This window comes from Perna viridis, chromosome 7 (assembly GCF_037379345.1).
Source record: "Perna viridis isolate PV_CMFRI_1.1 ecotype Kerala chromosome 7, ASM3737934v1, whole genome shotgun sequence".
NCBI classification, from domain to species: domain Eukaryota; kingdom Metazoa; phylum Mollusca; class Bivalvia; order Mytilida; family Mytilidae; genus Perna; species Perna viridis.
Genome location: NC_142451.1, coordinates 36,296,468 through 36,320,112, shown reverse-complemented (window position 1 = coordinate 36,320,112; position 23,645 = coordinate 36,296,468). Strand labels below are relative to the sequence as shown.

Sequence of the window (23,645 nt, the reverse complement as noted above, 5' to 3'; positions counted from 1 at the left end):
CACAGATTGACAATCAAATACATAGCACAGTACCTAACGCATTTTACAAGACGCACATAGACAATATAAAACGTATTTTCGTGAACACACATAGAAGACATAGGCATAATAAAACTGAGTAAAATATCAAGATTCATGCACAACTACAATGTAGCAAAAAATAAAACAGATAATGCGTAAGAAGCTATTTGCATGCAGAACAGTTACATTTCGAGCCATTCCAGGGACAAACTAAGCTCTTAAAATGAGAGAAACTATTTTCTGTCCTGAATTGGTTCGGAATCTGTGACATAAAGTAGCTGCAGCAAAAGGAAAATTTTCTTACCAAATGTACTGGTTTTAACCTGTGGGATATCTAGAATTTTTTGTACCTGAAAGTATATTTATATGGTTTCACAGTGACAAGATCACGATAAATCAATCAGGATATCAAAGGTTTCAACAGCTCTTGTTCTTTTGTGACTAGCATGCTAATAAGGCATCCAGGCACGATCCAAATGCTCTTTTTTAATGATGAGGCAGAATTAATATTGGTACATGGTTGTTTTCAAAAGTCTTTTTACGTGTACCAACTACTAAGACCTAGCTGATTTTTTTTCAGGATTAACCTGCATTTTATTTATTCAAAACTACTCAATCAACTCCAATGATTCAGTTTCTATGCCGTCGTGTTAAGGTGCCAAACACGGACGCTCATCAGATACCATAAAAGGTGTTGGTTGACACAGACAGCAGGACGGTATATGCCAGTATATACCTTCACAGGGAGATCATAACTCTTTATTTTTATGCAAAATTTGGTTGCTTAATTACTTTATAAAATCGTTTTCCAAGCCATCCATTTCCGCTTTAAAAAATGTATTGTTTTACATTTATATGATATAAATATTACATTGGAACAAAAAATTCCGTGGGATAAGATTTATCATGTGCCAACCTTAACGGAAGGATGTGCCTGATTTTTACATGGACAGCCTCTACAAGCATATTCTATTGGTTTTGGTTAATGTTATCTTAATTTCATTTTAGCTTTATTTAGATTTTATTATTATAATGTTTATCATTTGTTTTTATGTCAATATTGTAGCGTTACCGGAAACGTTTTCATGTCATATTCCGTAATTGGTTTATATTTCAGTTAAAGTTATGCTGGTGCCCTGTTTATTGTGTCCATTTTGTCCATTGGTTTGAAAGATAATATCAGTCGATATGAGAAAAGACTATTTTGTTCAGGTAATTCCAAACAATTCTGACATGACATGGCAAATATAGAAGTTAAATTATCAGATTCAATAAAGACTGGACTGTCATGTACATCAGACGAAGGAGTTCAGAGACCAGGCGGTGGATGGAACATGTTTTATTATTATTTTTTTAATCTTACTCTTAGAAGTCTTACTCTTACTGTCTGAGTATGCTTTTCTCAAAGTTGATTCAATGAATGTTGTTTTAATTTAACTGCCACGGTTAAAGAGAAATAGATTACTTAGAACGCTTTGAAATTCATTGAAAATTTGGAGATTAGTCTTTCATTTTGTGCAAAATTCAGTTGCTTTAAGAAACTGTAAAATCATTTTCTTAGAAATCCATGACCATGGGCATTGTTGATTTTAAAAAAATCTTTGCACAATTGGATATATACATGTACATTTGTAATAATGTATACGTTATAAATTTTACATAAGAACAAAATATTTTATGGGATAAAATTGTCCATGTACCATCCGTATCATAGGAACTGCCTGGTTTCTAAATTGACACTCTTAAATACATGTACATATAAATCCTTGATTAGACTAAACATATTATGGTATCGGATCTGTACCCATTCCCTGGCATTTACATCATTTACAGAAAATACGAAATGTACCACTGTTTCTCCAATTAAAACAAAGAAAAATTGCTTCATTCCAATACTTCTCTTTATACCCAAACTTTGTTTAGATGGGTATGTACATGTAAATTTTGTACGTGTACATGTAGGTTTCATCTGTACAATGTAGTCTGTCCGTCCATATCAGCTTGCAGCATTGATATGGAGCTTTGTGATTTTTAAAATTGCATGGAGATGTGCATACTGTCAGGCATTTATCTTCGGACAAAAATAGTAGAAATGACAGCTGTTGAACTAAGGCACTTTTCTGCAAAACTTGGTGTCATGTTGCATGTTGTCTGCAACTTCTCCTCAGTGACTTGAAGGATTGTTATGAAACTAAATGGGGTGTTAGATTACCATATTGGGATGTGCATATTGTCAGGAATTTATATTTGAACAAAAATTGTAGAAATGGCTGCTGTTTGAACGTACATTTTTTTATGTACAAATGTACATTGTTGAAGGCATTTGTTAAGCAAAAATTGGTCTGATGCCATATTCACAATTCCTCCTTAATGACTTAAAGGATTGTCATGAAACTTATTTGGGTGTTAGATTACCATGTTGGGGTGTGGATATTGTCAGGAATTTATGTTTAATAGAAAATTTGCACTTATATACTGCAGTGTCGGAAACCACCGCTCGCCAGCTCGCAAAATATGAGTAGATGTGTAATTTGGTGAGTTCTTATTAGCTTATACTCGTCAATTTGGCGACAGTCTTATGATTGGCGAGTTCCAAGAAAAGTTAACCAGCCAACAGGTTATTTAGTTAAACATCCTATAACATCATACATTAAAAATATGTTCCCTACATTTTAAGAAGTTTAGCTTTAATATGTCAAGTGAATTTTGGCATGATATGCACAATTTTATTGATGTAAAGCATTGTTTACGATCTGCCATTTTAATTTCCAGTAAACGGGATGTGCCAAAACCAACACGACAGTCCCGATCTCGTATTAGTATTCTAACGAAATTATCTTGGTACTTTATGATATGTTACCTTGCAAATTATTTGTTTACTGTCAAAATAAAAATGAACAAGAATCAAATGATAAACATTTTCTTGTTTCATGATGATGAATCTGTTGAAATATAATTTTATTTTTAAAATATGAGTTCAGAAATCGAGTACTTATTTTGTTATTGTAAAGTACACGAAAAACTTCAATGGGAGGGAATATTTGAAAATGGAAAAGTTTTTGATAAATTTAAAAACAAATGAAAGGATAGTTGAAGAAAGAAAAAGAAAGGCAGAAGATAGTCAAATTCAAGAGAAAAGAGATGAAAGTACAGACAAAACCCCCCCAAAAAATTGGCTAGTTGAATTTCTATTTGGCTATCAAGATCAATATTCCACTAGCAGAATGGCAAGTTGGAAAAAAATGGTTTCCCACACTGATACTGTACTTGTGTTGTTGACAAAATAAATAGTACTGATTGAGGTTTGGAGTTGCGTGTTTTAGAAATTGCAGAAAAATTGTGTGTCAATAGTGCTTACCGGTAGTTTATCCCCTATAAAAATTTTGTCTAATATGAATCTTGTGTCCACATTTGTCCTAAAATGTGCATGATTCAACAGGCTGGGAGAGTATTAGTCCTGTTAGGGAAATATCTAGTTAATTTTTTCTGTATATATATGAAATGCAATTAAACTTTAAAAATGACAAAGTAAGCTGAACAACAACCTGTTTGTACATGGAAAAAAACTAACTTGACATGGTCCCCAGTGATACTGTGATAGTACTATTATTCGTGGGATACCAATTTTCGTGGTTTTCGTGGGTAGGCCAAACCACAAAATTTGGTTCCCAAAGAAAAGGAGATTCCCTTTAATGTGTTTATTGAAAACCTCAAAACCACGATTTTAAGAATTCATGAATTTGTGTTTCTTGCCTAATCCACAAAAATTGGTACCCTTGAATAAAATTCAAGTACTTTCACAGTAGTCAAAACCAGAAAGTATTTGGTAGAACACACAAAAAGCCTTATTACAGAAGTTCTGGCAGCAAGAAAAAAAGAAACAATTGACACTTATCAGGATCAATTAATGGAAATGTATAAGTGCTAATTTTTATCATTGAAATTGTACAATTGTTTCTCTCTTTTTTTTCTGTTTCATACAATGTATTCATGGAAAAGTTTCGTGTTACTTACGCGTATTTCTCCACTGTTTCACTGGCTATTCAAGAACCTATAAACCAGCCTTAGAAAAAATATAGATTCAATTGTACATGTATTATTCAGATCAACGCATAGCTTTTCTAAAATAGGCAAGGCAATCATTGGAATTTTTGCAAAGCTGTCAGTTACATCTGTTTGATGTGAGTTTGTTTACACCACAGATGATTTGTAATATTCCTGACATCCATGGAGAACTGTTATATTTCCAGACTTTGTAAACCATATCCTGCTAAAACTTATTTAGCTGAAGCTGCCTGTAAGGTTAGAAATGAGAATTAAAAAATATTGTTCACAATGCACATGCCTACAACAGATTATATTTTGTCATGTGAGCAGTGGTAATTAAACAGCATAACATGTATTTTGAAATGGTGTCTCGACTGTGTTGGATGGAAACACTGTGCCTTCAGTGTGAAGATCAGAGAAATTCAAGTGTTGACAGTAGTGTTTATACATGTGCAAGTTTTTTTAATGTTTGTTGCATCAGTGCCAGACTTTTAATAACACATATATGTTCATTGTAATTCATGAAAAGGCAATTTATGAAAACAAGAAAATACAAGGCTCTGAAGTACTTTAAGTGGTTATGTTGATTTTGTGTATCAGAGTTATTTTTGATCAGTGTATGCATTGCTATCGTCTGTAACAACAAAACTTTTTTAAGTTTCGCTGTATAAAACTTTTGCAGCAGAAAAATAAGCCAGTATTAACCAGAATTGGACATCATCTTGGCTATTTCAAAACATGATTTATTGTGACATTAAAAAAATATTTTACAATGCATATTGACACTACAATATATCAAAGATTAAACATATGCATGCTGATAGTTTTGTTTTGCTCCAATAGAAAGGTTGCAGACAGTATTATTGTAAAAACATTCTGTTTATGTTAAGTTAAATATGTATTATAATTCTATCATACACGATAGTGTTCTTATCCAAGACTGTAACTTTGAAATGATATAATTTTATTTTGATCAGGAGTAAAATATCAAGATGTTGAGTAAATATTTTTTTGCATTGAGAAGAGATTGTCCTAGGCAATGTAGACTTCTATCCAGTACAGCAAGATGTTTGAATAGTAAAAGGTCAGATGATGATGACAGTGGGGATAAGGATCTCCATATCACCACCAAAGCTGCTGGGCAGTATCAGTCTCCATGGAAGGTGTTAAAAGAGCAAGTGAAAAGTGTCAGTGGGGCTTTCTCAAAAGGTGTAATTATACCTGCACAGAATCCAGTTCCTAGAGAAACAGATGTTCTGATTGTTGGTGGAGGATTGGTTGGAAATTCAGTAGCATACTGGTTGAAACAGAAAAATCCCAAACTGGTCAATGTGACTGTTGTTGAAAGAGATTTTGGTGTAAGTTAAGGTGATAGACTTAGAGTAAAATACCCAACTCTTGAAATCAGTGATACAAAATAATGTATGTTTGTATCATATTCAATTTCACCAAAGCCTGATTGATGTAAAATGCTGAATACAAACATTCCAAATTCCAATGATTTGTAAGAGTTGTGTCCCTTACCTTAGGTCTACCTCCTTAAACTACAAAATTTTTATTGACCAACTGGAACTTTAGAAATCCTGAATTTAGATTGACAATACATGATGTACATTGTGTTTAGAATATGAAATTTATATTTTCAGTTTTTTCCTCTAGTGCTACTTATGTTTTAAATTTACCTACATGTATAAAGAATTGTGACTAGATTCTATCTTTTGTTCATTGGTTACTGGTATTGCTGAAGTTAAATTTTATACCTTTATACAGAATGTATTAGTGCTATTTTCTTTAATGAACAAAATGTTTTTGGCTACAAAAGACAAATAACTTAAATATTTTTCTTTTTTTCAGCTTCTTAGAGCTTTTTTGTTATATGTGTATATATAAATATGAAGTAAATATGTTTTTTTTTCTTATATTTAGTATACAAGAGCTTCCAGTATGTTGTCTGCAGGTGGCATTCGGCACCAGTTTAGTCTTCAAGAAAATATAGAGATGTCAATGTTTACAACAGAGTTTATAAGAAACATCAGAGAACATTTGAGTGTTTTGGGTAAATAACACCAATAGTATACAGAGTTAAAAACACTATGTATGTAAGACTGTCTGATAAAAAGGAGGAGTTTTTTGTTCTATCATTGTTCTGGTAGTTACCACATTTATCAGGTTTTAAGAGTGGGTAAAAGCTTCAGTTGCATGTTGGGAAATTGTTGAATGGGCCAAGCTATGATGCCCTTTAACATCAACTGGACTTAGCAACACAGTGGTGTGTGATCTACAGTTGATAGTCAAATGTGTGTACATTGTGTGAAATTGATGTATCTTTATTTAATTTATTTCATTAAGAGCTGGATAGATGATGTTATATGATAATAAGGCAATAACTAATTATGCTGCTTGGGCATTAAACCCCAACAATCAATCAATAACTGATAACTGATGAACATATATCTTAACATGAATTTGTATGTCAAAAACCTTCACCCCTAATTTTATTTATGATATCAGGAAATACATGTACTAGTAAAGATCATTATTTGAAAGAATAATCAATGGACCCAAGATTCAAACAACTAACAAAAGAGTATATTTCAATGATAAATAGAAAAGAGGGAAAAAAGGACACACACAACAAAGAACATGAAATGACATTAATAACACCTTCAAATAAAACTTTCTAAAATAATTCAATCAGATTTATGTAAATTTTAAATTCATTATTCTTAGTTGTTATAGATACATAATATAGACATATTCGTTTGATGTATGTGAAACTATCTTTTTTAATCTTTTCTCTTTATGCAGACCATGAACCTCCAGATGTACAGTTTAACCACCAAGGATACTTGTTTTTAGCTACACAGAAACAGGCGGAAAATTTAGAGGAGTGTGTTAATCTACAGAGGTATTCCTGATAAATAACTTTAGTATTAGTATATTACCACAACAGAAAGATAGGGATTAATTTGGTTACTGTGCTCCATACTCTAAGAAATAAGGGTTTATTATACAAAGCATTTGTATCAAACCTTGCATAAATTGTCCATTTTTAACCAATTAAACCAGACTTGAGACTTGTAATAAAATGTTGGTGTTTTCTGTTATTTGTTTTGTTTTTATTGTTGTAGGAGTTGTTTTTGAAATGCTGCATGGTTTTTTTTTATTTTTTTTGGGGGGTGGGGGAGGGGGTGTTAAATTTGGCAAATGGTATATATCTTGGCATTTTTAGATAAACTGTTAAAATACACTAAATTTAGCACCCAGTGAAAATTATCTGCTATACACTAACTTGAGTACTAAGGAATGAACCAAAATGAAATTTAGGGACTGATAACAATGCTCATGAGTCATGACTATGGCCCAAAAGGGAGAAAGCTTTTAAAATTAATAACCTTGGTATTACTATTTTTTTTTCAGTTCAAATGGTATCAGTTTTCAATTATTCTGATTGCTTCTATAAAAAACTGGATGATAAACCTAAATCCTTTTGGCAATATATTAAAGGTAAAAAGACCAAGACTATTGGTCTATCCCCATTGAAAGGCAATGATGGCCTTCTCTACAGTGACCCACTGACTCAGGCAAATATCCTGAATAAACAATTTAAGAGTGCTTTTACTAAAGAAGATAAAACTTCAATTCCATCTACAGGCAATAGTCCATACCCTACTATGCCTAATATATGTATTAATACTAATGGCATTACTAAACTCTTAAAAAACATAAATCTCCATAAAGCTACATGCCCGCATAATATTCCAGCTATGTTTTTGAATAAATTTTCAGAAGAGTTATCTCCATTTCTTCAATTATTCTTTCAAAAATCTTTAAATGATGGTAAATTCCAGAAGACTGGAAACAGGCTAGTGTAGTACCCATTTTTAAAAAGGGTGACAAACATAAACTACAGGCCTGTATCCTTAACAGCTATTTGTTGTAACATGTATTAACAAGTAACATCAGGAAACATCTAGACATTAATAATATTTTAAGTGATTGTCAACATGGCTTTAGAAGTAAACGCTCATGAGAAACACAACTAATAACTTGTGTTCAGGACATAGCCAAATCATTATCAGAAGGCAGCCAAGTAGGCAGTTCTTATAGATTTGTCAAAGGCCTTTGATAAAGTGCCACATGGAAAATTAATAAACAAACTTAACTATTATGGAATTAGAAATAATAATCTTAATTTTGGATAAAAGATTTTTTATCAAACAGACAACAACAGGTCATCTTAAATGGCATTCAATTTTCTAAATTATCTGTAGATTCAGGTGTTCTGCAGGGTCTACCCTATTTTTATTACGATCTTCCAGAGCATGTATCCAGTAAAGCTTGTCTTTTTGCTGACGACTTTTATTATACAGTATAACAAATAGATATAAGTGAATCTAATGAATTACAAAAGGATCTCACAAATCTTGAACTGTGGGAATCAGAATGGCAAATGAAATTTAATCCAGAAAAATGCTTTGTCATAAATATTTCTAAAAAAGCTAAACAAAATTCATTTCAATATAAACTGCATAACCACATGCTTGAGACTGTTACCAGACAGCAAATATCTAGGTGTCACTTTAAGTAGTGATCTCGACTGGATTAAAAGAGATTAAAAGCGTTACATACACATCTATTGTGTGTCCGATCGTAGAGTACTCCTTGCCAGTTTGGGATCCTTATAAACAAAACCAAATTGTCCAACTTGAGCAGATTCAGAGAAAAGCCGCAAGGTGTGTCTTCAATAACTACACAAATAAACAACCTGGTGCAGTGACTGGCATGATAAACACCCTTAATTGGGAGAGTCTTCAATCTCGCAGAACAAAAGCCAACTTATTAAGATAAATGGTTGATTATTGGAAGTTACAAATGATATGCTCATACAATCAGATAGATGCACTAGAGGCCAACATAAATTTAGGCAAGTTTATACTAACAAAGAATTCTATAAGTATTCCTTCTACCCAAACACTATAACAGATTGGAACAATCTCCAAGAAACTATCTGTATGTCATCTTCCCTAGAGTCCTTCAAAAGTGGTATCACCACGTTAACATTTGAAGGACGTTATCTAGCTAAATAATAAAATAAAATAACCCCAACCACTGTACATAATGTAAATATGTTTAACTTTTATGTTATATATTTTGACATTAATGTAATGAATTGCGAACTTGTCTTTTAACGTTAAATTTCCTACCCCCATTTTTATGTATATAGTACGGCAAGTTCCTGGAAGTTCCACACTGTTTTTGGAGTCTACTTCCGTACCGGAAGATGATGATGATGAGGAACTGTTCAAGGGGTTCATTTTTGACCTAGATTTAGTGTTAAGTTTTTTTTTCCAATTTCAATGGCATGTGTTTTCAAAGTCTTAAGCATGGATCTGTATCATTTTGTCTTTATTTTCTAGATTTATTTTTGAATATGTATTCCAGAAAATTAGGAGCAAAGACAGTATTATTAAGTCCTGAACAGATTGCTGCCAAATTTCCATGGATCAACCTAGAAAATGTTGTTGTTGGTTCTTATGGTAATATAAACTGTTTGATTGTTTTATTTTCCTCATTTATTGGCAGGGTGGGGAGGGGTCAGCAATGTTCTATACAAGGGGATGTCAAATTCAAGGGGAAATACTTGCTAGATTCAAGTTTTCAATTTTGCTAGTAGAGAGTATTTCCACTTGGCCATTTGCTAAAATTTACTTGTGGATTTCTATATGTATTATTGGTTTAGTCCAAAAATAACCCAAGAAACTTTACATTTAGCATAAATTTTCAGTTTGCTAAATTTAGCTAATGGAACAATTTCTTAAATTTAATCTCTGCTATGTATGTAGATGCTCTTAAATATCAATGGCTTGTAATCTTTCTCTCAGATGTGATGCATTTTGGAAATGAAGTATGTAGTTAGGAAGGGATGGATTTCATAGAAACCTTAAATATTAATTGCCATAATAAAATCATTATTTGAGTACAAATAGCTCTGGATAATCATAAATCATATTAATAGAGGTAGCTGTTAAACTACTTTTATCAAGTCGATGCATTTTTCTGTGCTTTATCTTGCTCATAATGATAAAGTGTTTGGTACATGTAATAGTCTTTTACACCAGTGGCATGTTTCGTTTCAAATAAACACAACATTATACTGATTTTGAAATCTGTGATAGAAACAATTTTTCAGCTTGTGACAAAATGTGTCTATAGTTAGTATTTAAATTCTGTCTTACAAGGTTGGACCCTTGATTCTCATTTCAATCTTTACTACAATTTTGTAACAGGAAACCATACATCCAGTACATACATTATATACCAGAATAGTGTGTAATAACCAGAAAATAAAACTGGGTCAGTACATTGTGGTTAGCACAAGTACCGGAAGTAGTTCGTTTTAATAAAAAGACTGGTCACCTAAAACTGGTAGTCACTAACTCTTTGCCAAGTAAGAGTATTTAAGAGGATAGAGTAAGGACGGGCTGTTGCTTCTGTGAGCTAGCACAATTAAGATGGGGCTTAGCTTGTCAGATTATAACAAGGCAGGGTCTGTTTGATTGGTCAGTCATTCTCCTGAAATGCATGAAATATCTGCCATAGGACATAAAGTATTTACAGGAAACATGATTCATATTTGCAAACATTTACTTGGTTTTTTGCTTGTACATAATTTATTTTTTCTACACAGGTTAAACAGTGATGACAATCAAGGCTCTTTCTTAATAACTCAATGACAGTTTAGTATTCTTATTTCAGGCCCTGAAGGTGAGGGTTGGTTTGACCCATGGCTCCTTTTGAAAGCATTTAGACAGAAAAATGTTAATAGTGATGTAAAATATGCACGTGGAGAAGTAGTTGGCTTTGAAAGTGAAGTCATACCAGCTTCCCAAACAGCAGGGATGGAGGATTGTAAAAAACTTTGTATTGCAACTGTAAGTAGTATAAAAATATGGTATGGAGAAAGAGGTATACATGTATGATAAGTTTATATCATATATTTAGGTGAAAATACCTTTTTTGTATATGCATGATAAGTGTTTGTTTAAACCTATATATTTAACCCTATATCCTATTATCACACCCCTAGACCTATATCACGTACCCTATATCAGACTCCTACATCTATATCACCCCTACACAGAACACACTTGAAGTATAGTTAAATATATGATATAATGAACATGACATGTCAAAATCTGTAACTCATGCAGTATCAACCCAAGACTCCTATACTACCCTAAGGGCCACCAATACTGTTTTTGACATATGATATTCAATATATATCAAATCTGCTCTGAAAATAATCTTAATCAAATCAGTATGAATTTTGCATAATGTACTGATTTGTAGCGTATTTTGCCAACAAAACCTATTTTTTGCTCACCTGGCTGTAGGCCATGTGAGCTATTACCATCACTTGGCGTCCGTCGTCATTGTCGTCGTCGTCGTTAACGATTTCTTCAAACCTCTTCTCCCCTGAAACTACTGAATAAATTTGCTTGAAACTTATATGACTGTTCCTTAGAGTATCCTGCACAAAATGACCATTTGGATTTTTGATTGGTTAAAAAACATGGTTGCCGTTACTAAAAAATAGAACATAGGGATCAGACAGTAGATTTTTGCATATATCTCCAAAACTGATAGGTTTAGCCAAATTCTGACAAGGATAAAAGTATTCAGCATGATTAGATCTATTTGTGAAAATCTGTTGACCCATGTTGGAGTTCTTGTCCTTTTTGGACATTTTTCTTGCTGTTTTTGATGTTATTACTTTCAAAAATCTTCTCAAAAACTACGTAACAGAATTCAATGAAAGTTGGTATTTTTGTTTTTTAGGGTATCCTTAACAAAATGACTGTTTGGATTTTTGATTGGTTAAAAAACATGGCCGCATTTACTAAAAATAGAACATAGGGGTCATACAGTAGTATTTTGCATATATCTCCAAAACCGTTAGATTTGGCCAATATCTTTCAGTTGTTGAAATATCCTTATAATAAGGCTTACAAAAGTCTCCAGGGATCAAAGTTGTCAGACGACTCCATATAAGAGTTATTGCCTTAAAAGGCAAAAAATTACGTTTTTTGCAGTTTTCAGTCAATATCTTGAAAATTATAATAGATAGAATGAAACTTTCAATTGATGACATGATCCTCATGATAAGTCCTACCATAGTCTTTATGGAGTCAAAGTTGTCGGACAATTTCATGCAAATTGGAGCCAAAATATGTAAATTTATCCAAATTTGGGGAAAACACTTGAATTCATTATATTTTTATTTGCAGGAGATTTTTGCTACATGCATCAACAACTTAAGTAGCAGTCTTTATAAAAATTGGACAGGAGGTGATTCATGTCAAAAACCCACCTAAAAATCAGACAGGAGGTGATTCATGTCAAAAACCCACCTAAAAATCAGAAGGAGGTGATTCATGTCAAAAACCCACCAACTTTACTTTTATTTCCTTTTCAGAATCATTTTCAGACCACATTATTAGTCATAGTTTTTCCTTTGGTTGTTGCGCTTTTGAGATAAAATACATATAGATTGTACATGAAATTAGCACTTTGCAGGAGTTATTGTTCTTGATTTTGTTCGATTTGGTTGGTTTTAGTGAGGGATAAATGCATGATTTTCTCGAAAGTGCTGATCATAATACAGAAAAGTTTAATGTTACCTAAAATTGTAGCATCTAATGACCAAAAAAACATTGTTTGTTCGGTTGGTTTTTCTACTCCATAAATCACCTTACCATAGGCAGTGTTTGAATTTTATATGGACTGTTACTTTAATATTTCAACCACTTGAGACTGTTGTATCATAACTACTTTTGACGAAGTAGTTAGTTTGTTGAAGCATGCCTCCAATATGTCCTGATTGAAAAATCATACTTAGACATCCTTATTTCATGAGAAATTTATAGAAATTATGCAGCAATACTTTTTAGTGTACCAAATTATCTAGTTGTCTCATAGTGAAAGAAATATAAAAGGAAAATTGTTTGCAAGAAATAGACCACTACTTCTGAATTAAGCTATTTCTATCTAGAGTTACAAACCAATTGTTCATAAATTTACAATTTTGCATCACCTCTTGGGTAAATTTATACAATAAACCTAATGTTGACCCTGTTAGACTGAAAGATTTGTTGGTTATTGGAAAATTGTTTGGTTAACACAGGTTCTAAATGTATTGAAACTTATATATATATACAGAAAGTACCTTGTTTTAACCAGTTTTGGGGAATATTCAGAGTTTAGTTTAGACAGGTTTCACTGGTGTTTCAGAATTAAATTGAGACCTTTTTTTATGTTTGCTTTTCTTTATTTGTGTGCTAGAGGTTTAGTATGGAAAGAAACTGGTTGACAATAGGACAGATGATCGTTTGAATTCATGAGAATGGACCCCTAACTTCTATTCAAAGCTATAGGAAGTGGTTATTTATAAAGACTATAATATTATTCCAATAACCTCTTTTGTGTAAAACAAGGATAAAGATATGGCATGTAACTTTTTCTTTACTATTTATAAGAAGTTAGGTTATAACAGAAAATAAAAGTTTGTACAACCATACATCACATTAATTACCCTGGAAATAGCAGACTTTCAACATAAATTCCAGATAAAAAGCAACACAAGAATGAGACTTACAAGCACTATGCTTATAAGCCCTATTATGTAATAAGACTGGTCACTACCATGTCTACTGAGCTTGTGTTGATTGTTGACTTGTACACCCATGTTTATTTGCAGGTGTCAAATACAATCTGTCTTTACCTTTGAATTGAAATCTGCATATATCATTTATTGTCCATTTATTCTCACTAGATAGAAATGTATGGGTGCCATGCCCCATCCTGAAAGACCTGTATCCCTCTTTCCCCTCCAGGTGCCATGATGAAATTTTGATAAACATTGTCATCCCAGCCAAATAAACATTGAAAATGATTTAATCTTTCCTTCAAGTGTCATATATACTTACTAAGTGTGTTAACACAAATTGACAAATTCAAGAGTTCGTGGTATATTTAGCACATTATGCATAGAAATTCACTCCCGCTTTTATTAGATCCTAGCTAGACACAATGCTCTTTTATTTATAAAATTCTAATTTAAATCTAAAATTCAGCAACAAAAACAGAAATTTAAGAACATAACATGTATTTATAAAACTCTATCATAGAGAATATGATATTGGTCTTCTGGAAAAAAGGGGGAATGCAATAAAGAAGTACTATATTTATTAATGTGTGTAATTAAATTTTAGAAAATTGAAATAAAATTTCTTATGTATTTTTTAAAAGATAAAAGATTTAGAAGGGAATCTCCATCAGACCAGATTTGCCATGGTAATAAACTGTGCTGGAGCCTGGGCAGGTGAAGTGGCAAAGATGGCAGGAATTGGTGACGAAACTAAAGGAAATGCCAGTCCTCCACTCCCTGTGGAACCTAGGTTTGTATTTTATGTTTTTAATTTAGCCTATTGCATGTATACACACCGATGTGTGTATAACAAATTACGGCAATGTAGGATTTCAAATTGGGATTTTAACACAAAAAAACTGCTCTTAATTTCTTTTGCTCATGAGTGTAGTGCTTTTACTAAATTAAGATGTGGTGTACCAATTATTAGGCATTACCATTCAGAAGTAGTAACGGCAAGCTGGGTATCTGTATTTGGATCTCACAGTCTCCATTTCATTTTTTGGTAAATCAGTTCTCAACATTTACTTACAGGAAGAGATTTGTGTATGTTGTACATTGTCCTAACGGCCCAGGTCTAGAAGCTCCACTCTGTGTAGATACATCAGGTGCCTATTTCCGTAGAGAAGGGTTGGGAGGATGTTACATCTGTGGATGCTCACCAGAGCAGGTAAAGCAGTGTTGTATCACATAATAAAATTTGTCACTTAAATTCATTCTTGGTTTGCTCTTTACCTATTCTGTGTATTTTGATGTACAATTTCTATGTACACCATAAGTGATGTCTTATTTATAAGTACACCATAAGTGATGTCTTTTACTGTATACTAATCAACAGACAACTATTCTTCTCCAGTTGTACAACTTCAAATATTTGGTCCATTTTTTAAAATCTAAAATATTTAATGCATCTGCTTGACACAAACATGCAAATGTTGAGAGAATTTGTGCTTCTGCTATAGAGAATTTCATCCAAAGAATTTGAAAGTCAAGTCAAAAGTTAGTTACCGGTACTTGTTTTGAACTATTTAAGAAAAATTTGTCATTTTCTCCTGATAAAAAAAACTGGTCATTTTGACAGAATTTGATGCTTCAATGTATGAATTTCACTAAAAAAAATCATTTTCATTCTTTTTTTTTTGTTGCAATTTTTATAGATTTTTGGATTACCTGTCTTTACAAGTGATGATAAAATTAAAAGTAAACTCTTTTTGTAGATATTTGTGCCATTGATTTAAATAGTATGTTTTTCTTAAGTAATTGAATATTCAGAAATTAAAAAAAATACATAGTATGCATTAAATAATGCAGTGATTTTTGTATAACTTTATTGCTTGTATTACTTTTGGTGCAAAATAGAGTATAATTCCATTTCAGTTTTGTTAAAGATCAATAATTCAAGTTCAAGAAGTCAAGGATTTGTTTATTGCAAATATCCATAAAACTTTCTGGTGTCATATTTTTCACAATAATTTAAAAGTATAATATCAATAGGTAATTAATACCATATTTTTCTGACTATAAGTCTATATTTTTTGTACAGCAAAGTGTCAGCGTCGACATATCATCCACTTCGACTTGTATAAAGATTTTTTTTTACGTAAAATTAAATGTCTAACTTGTGTAGCACAGGTCCTACTTTTACATGTACACTGAAACCTGCCTAAACCTAAACCCATTTGTCCATTTTAGACAGGATTTCAAATTATTCAGGGTTGGGTTAAGACAGGTTTCAATGTTAATGTGTTTAGTACATTAGAGTGTAAACCATACATCATTACTAACCTTTAAACATAATTTCAGATTCTACCAGATTTTGACAAGGTACAACCACAAAGTTAATTAGTTAATTGTTTTATTACCTGCCAACTGCAGAGAAAGCATTACATAACCTTACTTTTTTCTAATATTTTTAATGGGCATGCTTTGCTATGTTGCTTAAATAACTAATTACTGCAACCCATCAAATAGTTCATTACAGCAATCATTAACCAGAATTTATAAAATAACTGATAAATATCTTAATAATAACAGTATTTATTCATTTTTTATTCATTTTTAAAATATATTAATAATGAAATATTATAGAATATAGCACTATTAATGTATATAAAGTGGCATCAATTTAAGAAAAGTCATTAAAAGTCATTAAAGTCCATTAATGTAAAAATAGTCTGAAGTTATGATGTCATAATGGAAAAGGTATACACTTGTGAATTTAAGTGAAATCAACCTCTGGAACTTAATACTGTTTCAGTAAGTTAGATGCTGACTGCTAATGCTTTGAAAGCCATTCTGTGTTTATGTGATTTAATTCTTATCTTAATTGCGTCCCAGTATGTAATTCTTCATTATGTTCAGTGTCAAGGTTTTGATCAACTTACTGGTAAAAATAGGGTTGTGGTAATTACTTAAAATTTTATGTGCTGCACCGTATGCAGAATTGTTAATCTATTCATTTGTCTTTCCTATGTTAACATTTATATTAAAATGGGTTTTTTTTAAGAATCAACAAAAAATTGCATATCCACAAAAATATTCTTGCACCTCAGGGGTTCAAATTAGGATCCAAGAACAAAAGGATTTAGGTAAACTGAACAACATCCCAAAGTCAGAGTGAAAGGACAATCCTGATCACAAAGTTCCCTTAGAAAAATATGTCATCATACCTGTTAAGCTTTGGAACAGCTCATGTCATAGATTCTCTCCCATTTTTACTGTCTTTAAGTAAAAGCAAATTTGTGGTGTAAACATTTATTTAGTATTTTTCACAGAAAATATATATAAATGTAATAATTTCAAACAAAACTTCTCATAAATCTTCTATTTTTTATGTGGGAGATTCTAAATTTTTCATTGATTTTTTGGAAGTGTCCCTTCTAATGTGGGAGAGTTACATGTTACAGGTATGCATCATGGGACATACATCAGATTCCTTACTAATGGTAGTGAATCACTGCAAAGAAAAGTTCTTTAATACATTATTATCACACTCATGCTTGGTTATATCTACAATTTTTCACTGATCTGTATGCACAATGGCATTGGGCTTTTAGGTTCATCTGTCATATAACTATAGGCACTTGTTTCATTAATATCTGTAATATGACCATACACAAATATGGTTAATTTACTGAATTTCAACATGCTATTTAATTTGTCAACATCAGGTTAATGTTTGAATATAGCCAATGTGCCATATTGGTTAAAAAAAATTTAAATGTGAAAAAACTATGAATCAAACTGGTCTAGTTTTTGAATTTAAATTGAAGATTGATATCGATCTTGTAAAGATACTTCAGTAGAATAAAAGTTGTTCAGGCTTCACATAGGATATGTATCAAAAGTCCAAATTACTGCAAACCCTAAGGAAAAATCACATTCTAGTTATATAATAAGATATTCACAGATCCTGGCCATCTTGTAGTTTTATTTACTTCTTTTGGTATTGCTTTGTTTATCTGTTGACTGAATATATTTTATTGATTTTGCAAAATATGAATGTATTTTTACAGTTTATGGGTGTGCCTCATTGACAAACTGAAGAGAAAAATCAAAATTCCTTGTCAGTTATTTTTCCTCAGTTATTTGGTGACAAAATATAAATAGAGACAATTTCAAAAATGAATACAAATCACTTAAAATTTACCCAGAAGTCAAACTTGGTTGACTTAAATGAAAGAGGAAGATTCATTCACATTCGATTTTGTTAAATCTGTCTAAACTGAACCCTGAATTAACAAAACCTGTCTAAACCAGTTACTTTTTTGAGTCCTAGATTCTCCGTTATTTTTTATGTTGAATTTTCACTAAGTTCAGTATTTTATGGATTATTTCTATAGAATATGGTGAAAAATACAGATTGTCATCAAGTAGTGTAAACAGGTCTGAAGTCCTTTCATAGCAGTGTAAATGTATTTAGAGCATGGCTAATCCAAACAAGTATTTAAATTGAATGGATTCAACAGTCCAAAAAGGTTTGAACGGATTCTACAGTCCGAAAGGGGTTAAACCGGTTCTACCATCCAAAAGAGGTTTGAACAGTTCTACAGTCCAAAAGAGGTTTGAACAGGTTCTACAGTCCAGTAGGGTTTGAACAGATTGTACAGTCCAAAAGGGGTTTGAACATGTTCTACGGCCCAAAAGAGGTTTGAACAGGTTCTACAGTCCTAAAGAGGTTTGAACAGGTTCTACGGCCCAAAAGAGGTTTGAACAGGTTCTACAGCCCAAAAGAGATTTGAACAGGTTCTACAGTCCAAAAGGGGTTTGAACAGGTTCTGCGGTCCAAAAGAGGTTTGAACAGGTTCTACAGTCCAAAAGGGGTTTGAATGGGTTTGAACAGGTTCTAGAGTCCAAAAGGGGTTTGAACAGGTTTGAACAGGTTCTACAGTCCAAAAGGGGTTTGAACAGGTTCTGCAGTCCAAAAGGGATACGAACAGGTTTTATGGTCCAAAAGAGATTTGAACAGGTTCTACGGTCCAGAAGGGGTTTGAACAGGTTCTACAGTCCAAAAGAGGTTTGAACAGGTTCTACGGTCCAAAAGGGGTTTGAACAGGTTCTACAGTCCAAAAGGGGTTTGAACTGGTTTGGACAGGTTCTACAGTCCTAAAGGGGTTTGAACAGGTTTGAACAGGTTCTACAGTCCAAAAGGGGTTTGAACAGGTTCTACAGTCCAGAAGGGTTTGAACAGATTCTACAGTCCAAAAGTGGTTTGAACAGGTTCTATGGTCCAAAAGAGGTTATGTTTAGACCGGTTTCACTGTATTATTAGGGTCCCGCCACAAAAAGTGGTGGCCGCCCTATAGTGATCACTCTGTCCCCCTGTCTGTCCATCCATTACAAACTTGCATCCAGGCTGATATTTTGCAGGTTGGTAGATCATCTAAAGACAGTGTGTTACTTACCATGGATAGTGGCCTGTGACAAACTCATGTTCAGGCTGTAACTTTTTTGTCTTTTGGTGGAGGCTTTTGATATTTTGCATATGGGTAGATCACATAACGTTAATGTGTTGTGTACCATGGGTAATGGTCTTTGACCTTGAACTTTACACCTCAAGGTCAAATTCCATCTTTTCAATGACAAACTCTTGTCCGGGCTGGAACTTTTTTGTCTTTTAATGTGGGCTTTTGATATTTTGCATGGAGTTAGATCATCTAAAGACGGTTTGTCACATATTATGGATAGTAGCTTATGACCTTGAACTTTGAGCTCAAGGTCAAATTTCTGTTTTTCTATGACGAACTTGTATTCAGGCTGTAACTTTTTTGTCTATTGACATGGGCTTTTGAAATTTGGCATATTGGCAGATCACCTAAAGATGATGTGTCTCATTCTATGGTTGGTGACCTTAAGTATTGATTTTTGCACAACTGTTTGTGTCTCAACTGTAATGAGTTTTGCACTATTAAATTAATTTGTTAAGCATTGCTTATGTTCAGGATATTTACTTTAGGGGGGCCCACAGAGATGGATTCCATCTCAATGATTTCTAGTTATTACAGAATGTTTACTTTACATTTTCATTACAAATATCAATTTTAAAATGTGGTGATTATTGAAAAAATAATAATTAATATTCCATTTTTTGTGTTACAGGATAAAGAACCAGATGCCAGTAACTTAGATGTAGACTATGAGTTTTATGATGAAATTATCTGGCCCAGGATTGCACACAGATTTCCACAGTTTGAAAAATCAAAGGTATTTTATTTACATTGATTGTGTTTATATGTTTTGTGTTTACTAAAAAAGAAAAAAAAATATGTAGACTGTTGTGTTGAATGTCAGTTTCTATCCATTTGGGTAGTATATCATGATGAAATGAATGTTTTGAAAATTGTTTCCAAGAAATTTGATAAAACTATTCTTTATTAAGATTGACATAAGGGAATGGGAGACATTGAAGAAATGTTGAACCAACTACAATCCAAATTTTCACTAAAGTAACTGTTATTTACTTTACTAATTAACATACCATACTATTGAGTACTTCATTGTAAGATAACCAAAAGTTCATATTTAAAGGAGGTGCCTTAATTTTGTGACCTGCAAAGGATAAGGTACACTTATGGGTGTGTTAGGCCCCCTATTTTTCTTAATTTCTAAACATTGTACTAAAATGATACTAAATATAAAAGAAATTGATGGGATACCATCTAAGAATTGTTTATTGTTCCAGTACAGGAACTTTTAGCCAAGTGTAGGTGAATTTTCAAGATTTGCAAAAAAAATTATATTGAACTACAGAATGGATAATATTTTTCTAAATTTTTAATTTTTGATGCTTGTATCAATTCTTCATGAATTAGATCAAATAAACAAACAAACAAAAATGCATCTGACAGAAAATCAGGAGATTACACATATCTACATAAGCCCATGCACTGAATTTTATGAATCCTGGCTGTTCAATATTTAATCATTGATTATAAATTAATTATGCATTATGCACACTCTACAACCACAGGCACCACTTTTTTTCAAGAAAAAGTTTGCTTGGATTCTATCCTTAATTTTCACAAAAAATAGGAGAAAATTTCACTTGTAAATCAACCTTTCAAGATAACTTACTGTCTTTAAAGCATTTTATAGTAATGAACAAAGTTCTTGGATCACAATTTTTGAAGCTTGAATTGACCTGCAAACACAGTGAAAATTTGAACATCTTAGAACAATTTTAGCTGATTAAAACAACTGATATAATTCTTTTTATGGCAAAGGTAATGCTTCATTACAAAAAGTGTCTCCAAGATTGATTTTAGTCAGTTTATGACAAAGATTCAAAGTTATTAAAATTCTTTCATGCTTTCATTTTAGTTACGTAGTGCTTGGGCAGGTTACTATGACTACAACTATATTGACCAGAACCTTATTATTGGACGACATCCTGAAATTCCGAACTTCCTGTTTGCCAACGGGATGAGTGGACATGGGGTACAACAATCTGTGGCTGTCGGAAGGGCAATCAGTGAACTTTTTCATAACGATCAATATGTTACTATAGATTTAAGGAAATTTGAATTTGATAGGTTGTACTATGGGAATCATTTAGAAGAAAATTATATTGTTTAGTGTTTTGTTTAAATTTAAAAGTACCAGTCACTGTAAGAATTAGGCATGAGGTAATACATGTTCAGAAAAAAACTCACCACTTTGACAATGTATTTCACTATTTGTGCAGTGACCAAAACTTGTTTGAGCAGTGGTGAAATAGTTATGATTACTTAGAAATACATGTACATTACAAATAGACAAGTCAGTGGCAATAACTCAGTCACAAAGCACAATATTCTAAGTCTGTTGAATTTTTTCCAAATTTCTTCATTGTTTATAGATCAAATAGTGGTAATTTTTAGTAGAATACAAGACCTTTTTTAAGTGAAATGTTTTGTCAGGTTATTTGGTTTAATGTATGACTTTGCCTGATTCTTTGGAGACTTGTAACAAAAGTTTAAAGAATCTCACGCAGGATAAATTCCAGACAATGGGAACCATATTAAAACCAAATAATTTGCCATCAGAACAGAATGTTAATATTATAATACTATTATAGCATGACTTTCGATTACAAGAAAAATGTTTACTAATAAAGGCTAACATATCAATGAGCATTTTAGTGTAATTGTGTGCTAAAGGAATAAAAACAGAAGTATTTGTATGAGTTAATCTTCCTTTATTTTGAGGATATGAATTATTAACATATTAAAGCTCCAAAGAAAATTTAATTGAAACATGAACAATATTTCTTTATGTAAAAACCACAAAATGTTTCTACAAGGATATACCATAGATGTAGTTATAGAACTACTAGTTTTATTGACCTGTTTATTAACATTGAATGGAGGTAGTTAACCTTCACTTATATGTATGTGGATTATTTTTTTATAAATGGGATAGGTAAAAATGCTCACTTCTGAACAGTTTTAACTGAGTTAGTCAAAACAGTGAACAACATTATTTGTGACTGTTGTGTATAATCCCTATTTTTTGCATTTTTTGCTTTAAAGAAACCATAAATACTGTAAATGGTTGTCATAGCAAATGCAACATTTCTATGTTTTTTATGCACCCATCTTTTTAGACTGGATGTATTAAGGTATACCAGAGCTATATCAAACTTGAGTTTTGTGTCCATATTTGCCCCATCTGTTCAGGGTTCAAACCTCTGCAGGCATATCTAGCTTCACTCTGGCATATTTGCCCCATCTGTTCAGAGTTCGACCTCTGCAAGCATATCTAGCTTCACTCTGGAATATTTGCCCCATCTGTTCAGGGTTTAACCTCTGCAGGCATATCTAGCTTCACTCCGGTAAGCTTTTATTTCTATATAGTCTCTACCAGCTGTCAGGATAATTTTATAACAAAATAAAAACTTGATCCCGACTGATAAAATTGTGGCCAGACTGTCAACATGGGAAAAATAATAAGTCGAAATGTCCAGTACAATTTTTTTTTTATGTCATGTAAGGCTAAGTGCCATGCAGAATAATTTTCAACTCTGACAGAATTTTAAAGTAAGTTAGTATAAATGATTGACAACTTATCAGCAGGTTCCTGTGAATATGGTACGAACAGTCTCCAAAATCTATTGAAGTGACTATTAATTCATACTTAGTAGATGTTTTTTTTTTTTTTTAATTTCATAGCTAAGTATAGAATTATTATTCTGTAGAGAAATAACACTGTCAAATCACTGACAATTTAACTGAACAAAGTGTTAATTAGTGCTCCAATAAACATAATTGTACCTGGAATTGATTTAAAAATTTGTATTTGTTTTACATTAAAATTGTTGTTATCTTAGAATTGTTGGAAAGGGCTTTATATGATTACTCAGTACTTGTTTGTAATTATATTTGTAATTGTTTATTAATTGTTTGGTCTTTGAATACATGTATTCTTTAGTTGGACTTTGTTGACACCTCATTAGAAAATAGCTTTTAAGCTACCTCATATCCTCTTTACCAGAGAAGTTTCAGAATAATAGGTTGTTTCTATGTATTATGAAATATAACAAAATTAGGATGATAAAGTATTTAATGAATTTTACATAGTGTTGAATATCATTTATAGTTTACTTTAGGCAATGGTATTTCATGTAGTTTTATACACTTTTTTTAGGGTTGTATTATAATATACAACTGTCTGCATGTCTGCTTCCATCAACCAACACTATCATTTTTATGACAAATCAAGAACTCTTTGAAAATTTTACTAGATAAGGTTTTTCATTGAAAGGGACTTCCTTCTGTTTTTTTTTCCTTTTCATTTTTTATTTCATAGTCACTGGACTTGAAACAATTAGTAAAAGGGAGGGTATCATGTGTGCCCTACATTTAATAAAGCGGGTATCATGTTTGCCAAA

General features: G+C 32.1%; 1 protein-coding gene across 4 annotated transcripts; it reads left to right on the top strand.

The window, feature by feature from the left end:
- The first annotated feature begins 1,125 nt into the window (after positions 1-1,125).
- Positions 1,126-21,885, top strand: LOC148612494 (FAD-dependent oxidoreductase domain-containing protein 1-like). Of its 4 annotated transcripts, XM_088593989.1 has the most exons (12): positions 1,191-1,233; positions 4,224-4,323; positions 5,046-5,426; positions 5,995-6,124; positions 6,877-6,976; positions 9,514-9,608; positions 10,828-11,003; positions 14,380-14,528; positions 14,813-14,948; positions 16,082-16,102; positions 19,877-19,981; positions 21,098-21,885. In XM_088593989.1, exons 3-12 carry the CDS (start codon positions 5,061-5,063, stop codon positions 21,350-21,352), a joined length of 1,533 nt encoding a protein of 510 aa, XP_088450115.1. In that variant the 5' UTR covers positions 1,191-1,233; positions 4,224-4,323; positions 5,046-5,060; the 3' UTR covers positions 21,353-21,885. The 4 variants fall into 4 exon arrangements, with proteins under 4 accessions (XP_088450114.1, XP_088450116.1, XP_088450117.1 ...); XM_088593988.1 differs by lacking the exon at positions 4,224-4,323 and having other exon boundaries at positions 1,126-1,233; XM_088593991.1 differs by lacking the exon at positions 4,224-4,323 and having other exon boundaries at positions 1,153-1,233; positions 5,093-5,426.
- The last annotated feature ends 1,760 nt before the right edge of the window (positions 21,886-23,645 follow it).